The following is a 7,463-nucleotide window of genomic DNA, read 5'->3' on the forward strand; positions in this document are numbered from 1 at the left end:
ACTATGGAAACAAATACAAAGTCTGATTTACGAGTACAAAATACATAAGACTAATATTTGTTCCCATACTATGGAAACAAATACAAAGTCTGATTTACGAGTACAAAATACATAAGACCAATATTTGTTCCCATACATGTGCCCCGGTCACCATCTTCCCGGAAGTCTAGGAAGCTGGTTTGAACCGAACGGACCGGTCCGGACCGACTGTTCTTTAACAGCAGCAGCCTTAAAAATACAAKCTAAATAATCTGCACTTTTTAAACGCTTTGGCTCAGATCCGTTTGTGGACATGAAACAGGAGTACCAGGACCTGGTCCTGCAGGCGTGCGGAGCCTCCTCCCTCCGAGTCGGCGCGAAGATCCAGACTCTGTGGAGCGGCTACGGGGAGATAGTTCGGCTGCACCTGGAGGGCTGCGACCGGCCCTCGGTGGTCGTCAAGCACGTCAAGTTTCCGGCGGAGGCCGGGCACCCGGGCGGCTGGAACACGGACCGCTCCCACAGACGGAAGGTGAGATCCTACCAGGTGGAGACCCACTGGTACCAGAACTATTCCACCAATCAGAGCTGCCGCGTGCCGTCCTGCCTGGCTGCCCGTTCCTATGGCGACGAGATGCTGATCGTGCTGGAGGACCTGGATGTGGCGGGTTATGATCAGAGAAGGTATCATTTATTACAAATCTTCCATCAAAATCAGCTTTTATCTTTTTAAACCTAAAATTATAATTTGTTAAATGAAAAAAAAAAGGCTTTATTGATACGCAACAAGTTGCAAAAGGCTAAATTTAATCTTTTTAATCAAAGAAGGAATCCATAATTTGAATGTATAACAACTACAAATCTCATTGTTAAAATAATCAGTCTTTTGTCTAATTGTAGGTTTTTATTTAAGGTTTCACAAAGCACGCAAGATTTTAAAAGGAACAAAATGTAGTAAACCAGTTAGTACAGGTGTAAAAAGTACAATACAGTTGTACAAATCAGGTCCTCTTTTTCTGTTCTTATAGGCTTTAGATAAAGACGAGTGAAATGTTATTTAGAYGAGAATAAATTGTAAACGTTGTCGTTTACAGGACCAGCATAAGAGAKCGAGAGATAAGGGCTTGCCTGAGCTGGCTTGCCCACTTCCACGCTCTCTTCCTGGGTGTGGAACCAGAAGGCCTGTGGCCTGTTGGCACCTACTGGCACCTGGAGACCCGGCCCGACGAGCTGGAGGCCGTGGACGACGGCGACCTGAAAGCCGCAGCGGCCGACATCGACGGGAAGTTAAACGAGTGTCGCTTCAAGACCATCGTTCACGGAGACGCCAAGTTGGCCAATTTCTGTTTCCCAGCGAGGGGACGCGACGTGGCAGCCGTGGACTTTCAGTATGTGGGCGGCGGGTGTGGGATGAAAGATGTTGTGTATTTTCTAGGAAGCTGCATGGACGAGAGGGAGTGTGAGAAAAGGGTGCCGGGTCTGTTGGACCACTATTTCACAGAGCTGAAGCTGTCTGTGAACAAAGATGTGGACTCTGATGCTCTGGAAAAAGAGTGGAGGGAGATGTTTGCATTCGCCTGGACAGACTTTCACCGTTTCCTGCTGGGTTGGATGCCAGGACACTGGAAGATCAACCGATACAGTAAACAGCTGACCAAGCAGGTTCTGCACAAACTGAAACAGTAATAAAGAACAAAGATCCACTAATTCAGAATCATATTGTAGCGACTATCAAATCCAACCTTTTAGTCGCTTCTGGGTGCGGGGGAATCCAGGCATTTGACGCGCTCCAATTAGTATAATGTCCAGACTGATGGGCGTGGACCAAACTTTTCCAAGTCAGAAGTCCTCTTCATAAAGTTGCGTATCCTTTAATCTAAAAGTTCGGGTTTTTACTTTGTGTAGCGACTATCAAATCCAACATTTTAGTCGCTTCTGGGTGCGGGGGAATCCAGGCATTTGGCGCGCTCCAATTAGTATAATGTCCATACTGGGAGATATGTTTGGGGGTACTCCCATTTACTATATTATTTTTGATTATTAAATGTTACAAAGTTCAGAGTGGCGGTCTATGGCAGCTTGCCAAATAGATGGAAAATTATGGTAAAATTTGAATATAAGAGAGAGTTTAACCAGTATTTTAACAGAGAGCGGTAAAAACCGTGTGACCTCCCTACACCCTTCACCTTTCCTTCTCACCTTGCCACCTATATAGATTTCCCCTCCACATCGCCACCAGTGGTAGAGCAAAAATAWAGGTCAAAGTGTCAATCCAAATAAACAAACACTGCCACCAAACCAAACTGAACTATAAAATCAAAATAAGAACCCAAACTATACCCAGAACTATAAATGGCTCCTATACATWTAAAACAAGTGTTGGCTGTAAACTRGAAAAACTAAATACTGAAAAGAAACAACTTCAAACACTTTCACTGTGTTCAGTCAGGCATGCTTATGTCATTTAAAATGAAATAAAAAGTTGTTTAATCGATTTTTAACGTACCGTTTATTTAGACAATCTATAACCTTCTTCTTTTTTCCTGGCGGCTGCAGCTGTAATGGAACATCCTTCCACCAACACTGTCCCTCTGCACACGCTCCTCTAAACTGTTTACACGTAAGACTTCTACAGTGTTTGAAACGTTTCAAATTAAAGTCGTAATATTACGAGAGAGGTTGTTGGTGGTAACCCTGGGTTTGTGAGGACAGGAAAGACACCAAATGACTGGTCCAGGTGCGTTTTCCTCTGGAAGAGAGACAAAGAAAACATGTTACTGATAGAAACAATTGCAACAAACATGTAGAGGACAGTGACTAAAGACAGATACAATTCTGAWAAAARGACTGATACAATAAAAATATTTAAKCCTAACATCAAACTTTTTCGTTTATCAAAACTTCAAACAGGATTAAAAGTTACAGCAGCCACTCAAACAATGAAATAAAAACTAGGGCTGCCACGATTAGTCGATTATTCGACGACTAATCGATTATTAAAATAGTCGATGACTTATTTAATAGTCGATTAGTCGTTTCTGTTGTTATTTTTTACTTTTTTTTCTCTCCAAACTGCTTTGACACCTTCCACTGCCACATCTGCCTTTCTGTCCTTGACACACATGCACAGTAGTGGTAACTGGGGTAGGCCGTGGACGTCACAAGACATTATACAGACAGGCTCTGGTATCATGGCTACCTGACAACAGAGCTCAAAGTGTGGGATCATTTTAAGATAATGAAAGAGAAACCTGTGTAATATCTGCAGAGCAGAACTTACCTTCCACAGCAATTATTTTTAGTTAGCATATAGCTAAAATCTAACCATGGTTATATAATAGCAGCTGCATTCTAACGCGATAAGCTCTTTGTTTTATATTCAATTAACGTATGATCCGATTAGTCAACTAATCGAAAAAAATAAATGGTGATTAATCGATTATAAAAATAATCATTTGTGGCAGCCCTYTTAAAAATATCAAGAGGATTCCAACACTCAGATGAGATGTCGCCCTGTAGTTGCCCTCGGTGGAGCAAAAAATGTCCTCTTCTTGTTGGTTTGTTCGTCCTCACCAGTTGAAGAATTCGGCCTTCGGAGGATACAGCCTGTGTCTGTCTGTGAATGTCTGTCTATGTTTATGTCTGTGTTTATGTCTGTGTTTATATCTGTGTTTATGTCTGTGTTTATGTCTGTGTCTGTCAGTATTTGTTTTTCTGTCGTGCCAGTTTTGACAGTTCTGCCCTCAAGTAAAAACAGCAAGACAACTATTTAAAGTAAAATGACCTCAGTTTTTTTTATTTTTTGTACTTGTCTGTGTCTGTCTGTGTCTCTCTGTTATTCAAGGCTTTGTAAAAGTACTGCAGAATTTTGTTTTTTGTTTCAGTATATTTTCAATTACCTCCTGAAGATATTTCTGATATTTCTTCAATAGTGTGTTAATTTCATGACTTCCGTTTTTTCTTTCTTTTGTACAGTACATTAGTAACAGTAAATAAAAAATAGATTATTCAGCAACTTTTGTTTAACCTCATTCTCATCTCTAATATCCTTCTACCAACAGTCTCTCTGCACACGTTTCTCTAAACTCTCTTTACAAATTTGTTGTCAGCAGTAGTATGTTGCACAAAGTTTCACAAAGTGATATARTTGAGWAAAAGTACAAGTATCTTAACAAAAAATACTTTGGTAAAAGTTAAAGTCTCCTATTGGAATATTACTTGAGTAAAAGTCTTAAAGAATCTGATATTTTTTGTACTTAAGTATCAAAAGTAAAAGTATTGATTTAAAATTAGCAGTTAGATTTTCTGTAATGACATTTATTAGGAGGTGACCTCCCCAAAAACTGCAGAAATGACTGTTGTATTAAAAGAATTAATTGATGTTAAATTTAGGATGCACTAGTCCAGCTGTTTCAGTTTATATATATATATATCAAGGCTGCACAAACCTTTTCCACAAAATGAAAATCTATCTGAGGGCTGCGGCCAAATATAATTCAAGAAATACAAATACTTCTTAAGTACAGCCCTTTTATTTTAATGATTATGTCCTGCTGGTGTGTGACATGATTTGTTTGTGTACAAACTAATACGGTATTAGAATTATATACTTCTCATTCAACCACAATTAAATTCACTCTATCTAGGAGGCACAGTTTATATGGGTAGCATTTATTTTTTTACAATAACAAGCTGGAATGAAAACAAGCAAAAATGAAATAAAAGTAACTTTCTACTTCTTGCCTTTTTTTAATGCAAGGAGATAATTGTGTGAAAATGTAAGTAGAAGTAAGGAGTAGGTTGAAAAATAATTACTCAAGTAAAGTACAGATACCCAAAAATAACAAAGTATTTGTACTTAGTTACTTTACAACTCTGAGTAATATAATAAAGTGAATAGCGCTTCTCATAAAACAAATAAACTCCACCCTCTCCGCTCGTRATCACTTCTATCCGGATTATTCTCCGGCGGACAGTTAAGGGGGCAAACCCACTGATCAGCTGGGATGGTCACGTGATTTCCGCTCTCAKGGCGGAGCCGACGTAAAACAACAAAAAAGCAGCCGAGCTGAAGAGTGAGGAAGAGACGGCGCTTGAGTAAACAGGTACAAAGGGACGACCTTTTGACAATCATTAAAAAGAAAACCTGTCCGTACTAATAACTTTTAAACAGATAAACCTGTGGTCATTGCGGAAAACGTTAAAACCAAACGCGTCGRTAGCAAACCACAGCGATGCTAGCTTCTGCTAAGCTAACAATTTTCTTCATGTTTCAGAAATAAAGCGAAAGAACTCGAGGTTGACCCGCCCCTAGTTCTCTGCTTTCTTCAGTGTTTAGTAATTTGATGTGTTTAATGCCCGAAGTGAACGGGTTCAGCCTGTTTGGGGTCATTTTTTGTCCTTTTGTCTTTGCGGAGTTGTTTTTGCAGTTTAAAGGTAATCACGTAAGATCAGGTGTCAGGACAGAACAGGAACTGAAGCTCCTCAACAAATAGTTTCTGTTTGGAGAGACACTTGAAATGTTAAGGAGTAGGTGGACATGTGGGGCTASTAAACATTTTCAGTGACCTGTAGCAGCAGATTACTGCAGGAAATTACTGACAAACCMTCCTGAGTGTGTGTTGATATAAATGTTACTTTTTGTTTTGCAGCTGTAAAACCAACAGATGGTAAATTCAGAAAAGGTCCTTTAACAAGACGAGTTTAAAAAGGTAAGACAGCAAAMGAATGTATTTTAGATTTATTTATTTTATTTTATTTAGATATTTGACTCTCTGATGACAATTCGTCTCCGCTGAAAGACTTTCTTCTACACACGTTTTAACACAGTTGATTAATTATACTTCCTGTGTTATATAAACAATCTTTAGATAAACTGTTTTGCAGGAAGCAAAAACTTTTAATTTCAGCTGCCATGTTTATAAATCAGAGCAACCACATTGGCTGTGGATGACCTACAAGTGTTAGTTGCAGCTTGAACTGCTCTGTATTTACACACCATCTGACTTCCGGTATGGTTTGTATTTAATTTCTTTGTTTTCAATCTGTTGTGGCTCATTGCCTACCCCCTCCCTCGGGTTGTTTCCTGGCCTGGATGACCTGCAGCGGGATGAATCCCACATGATGCATCTGGATGGTACTGCTCTTGGTCCCTCAGGCTCGCCAATGCCTCAGAGTCCGTCCAGCTCCACCGCTTCTGACTCCAGAGTACGTAAACAAAACAAAACACCTTATTTTTGTGTATCTGTTGMTTTAACCATCAGTCAGGTAACAGATTTAACAGAAGGTTTTGTGTRCAAACTCTGAATTTTGTTGGAAATTATTCAGTTTTATTGCAGGTTTTTGTATTTGTTCTGATTTTGTTTCATATCCAGCCACCTTCTGCATAATCTTCGTTTGGGAATTAGTTAGACTTTGTGCTTARGTTATTTTCACAGAGTTCAGACGGCACCGGCTCCCCTGCCACCACACCAAATCTGGACAGTCAGTCGGACTCTTCCTCCTCAGCCCCAGAAACACATGATGGGTTGAGATATCGAGGAGGCTTTCCCCCTCCCAGTTCGCAGAGCACCTCTGGTCTCCCTCAGMGGTAAGTTGGTCAGGAACACACCGYTGACTGAGTAGACTGGCAGATGTTGTGGAAATAGCTGCGTTAAATTTAAAGAGTTATCATTTTTAGCTTGTGTGAATGTTGGTTTGATTAGTTATTTCGTTGTTTAATGCATTATATCCTTGAACAGCCCAGATGCTGCTCGGGTCCCTTTGCAAGGCGACCTCCCTGCCGACGTGCCCCCTAACCCCGTGTATGTGCCTATGCAGATGTTATGGTGGCAGCAGATGTACGCGCGGCATTACTACATGCAGTAGTAAGTGATGTCAGAGAGATGTCCGTTACAAGATGCACGGTGAAAGTCTCTGTTCAACACGGTTCAAACGTTTCCCATGTTTCCTCCTCGCCTCCTCTTCGTAGCCAAGCTGCAGTAGCCGCCGCTCGGCCTCCCCACACTTCTCCTGCCGCCTCCCCGCCCTCCACGACTCACCAACCGGCCCAGCCCGACGAAGCCGTCCAACCTCCGCTCGGCCCCAACCCGGCCCAGAACCCTTTACAAGAGAACCAGCCGGCCAACCCCATCCAGATGAACGCTCAGGGCGGCCCGGTTCTAAACGACGACGGGCTGAACCACGACTGGCTGGACTGGCTGTACGCCGTGTCCCGAGCTGGGGTCCTGCTCAGCATCGTCTACTTCTACTCCTCCTTTAGCCGCTTCGTCATGGTGGTTGGAGCCATGCTGCTTGTTTACCTGTGAGTACAAGTCAAGGAGGTCTTGTAGAACAACTGGAGCTCAGAAACCAGCTGACCGTGCTGGAGAAGCTAACGGCTAACGCTAAACGGGCCAGACTCTGGATTTCCAATTACTGTACATGTTGACAACAGAGCAGAAAAAAAAAAGAACTGACGATGTAAAAATCATTAAAACTATTAT

The 7,463-nt window shown here is 41.5% G+C and overlaps 2 protein-coding genes across 2 annotated transcripts; both read left to right on the forward strand.

The window, feature by feature from the left end:
- Nucleotides 1-301: 301 nt before the first annotated feature.
- pkdc (protein kinase-like domain containing) lies at nucleotides 302-1,686 on the forward strand (the record flags this gene model as incomplete). The annotated part of the gene is given in 2 exon segments (XM_014030542.1): nucleotides 302-663; nucleotides 1,074-1,686. Coding segments are annotated over 2 exon segments (954 nt in total), but the record flags the coding sequence as incomplete, so codon positions are not given.
- Nucleotides 1,687-4,978: 3,292 nt separating this feature from the next.
- On the forward strand, nucleotides 4,979-7,282 carry LOC106534036 (homocysteine-responsive endoplasmic reticulum-resident ubiquitin-like domain member 2 protein; the record flags this gene model as incomplete). Its single annotated transcript, XM_014030537.1, is given in 6 exon segments — nucleotides 4,979-5,084; nucleotides 5,631-5,690; nucleotides 6,085-6,186; nucleotides 6,417-6,568; nucleotides 6,720-6,845; nucleotides 6,950-7,282. Coding segments are annotated over 4 exon segments (698 nt in total), but the record flags the coding sequence as incomplete, so codon positions are not given.
- Between the last annotated feature and the right edge of the window lie 181 nt (nucleotides 7,283-7,463).

The sequence above is a fragment of the Austrofundulus limnaeus genome, unplaced genomic scaffold (genome assembly GCF_001266775.1).
Source record: "Austrofundulus limnaeus strain Quisiro unplaced genomic scaffold, Austrofundulus_limnaeus-1.0 Scaffold1078, whole genome shotgun sequence".
NCBI classification, from domain to species: domain Eukaryota; kingdom Metazoa; phylum Chordata; class Actinopteri; order Cyprinodontiformes; family Rivulidae; genus Austrofundulus; species Austrofundulus limnaeus.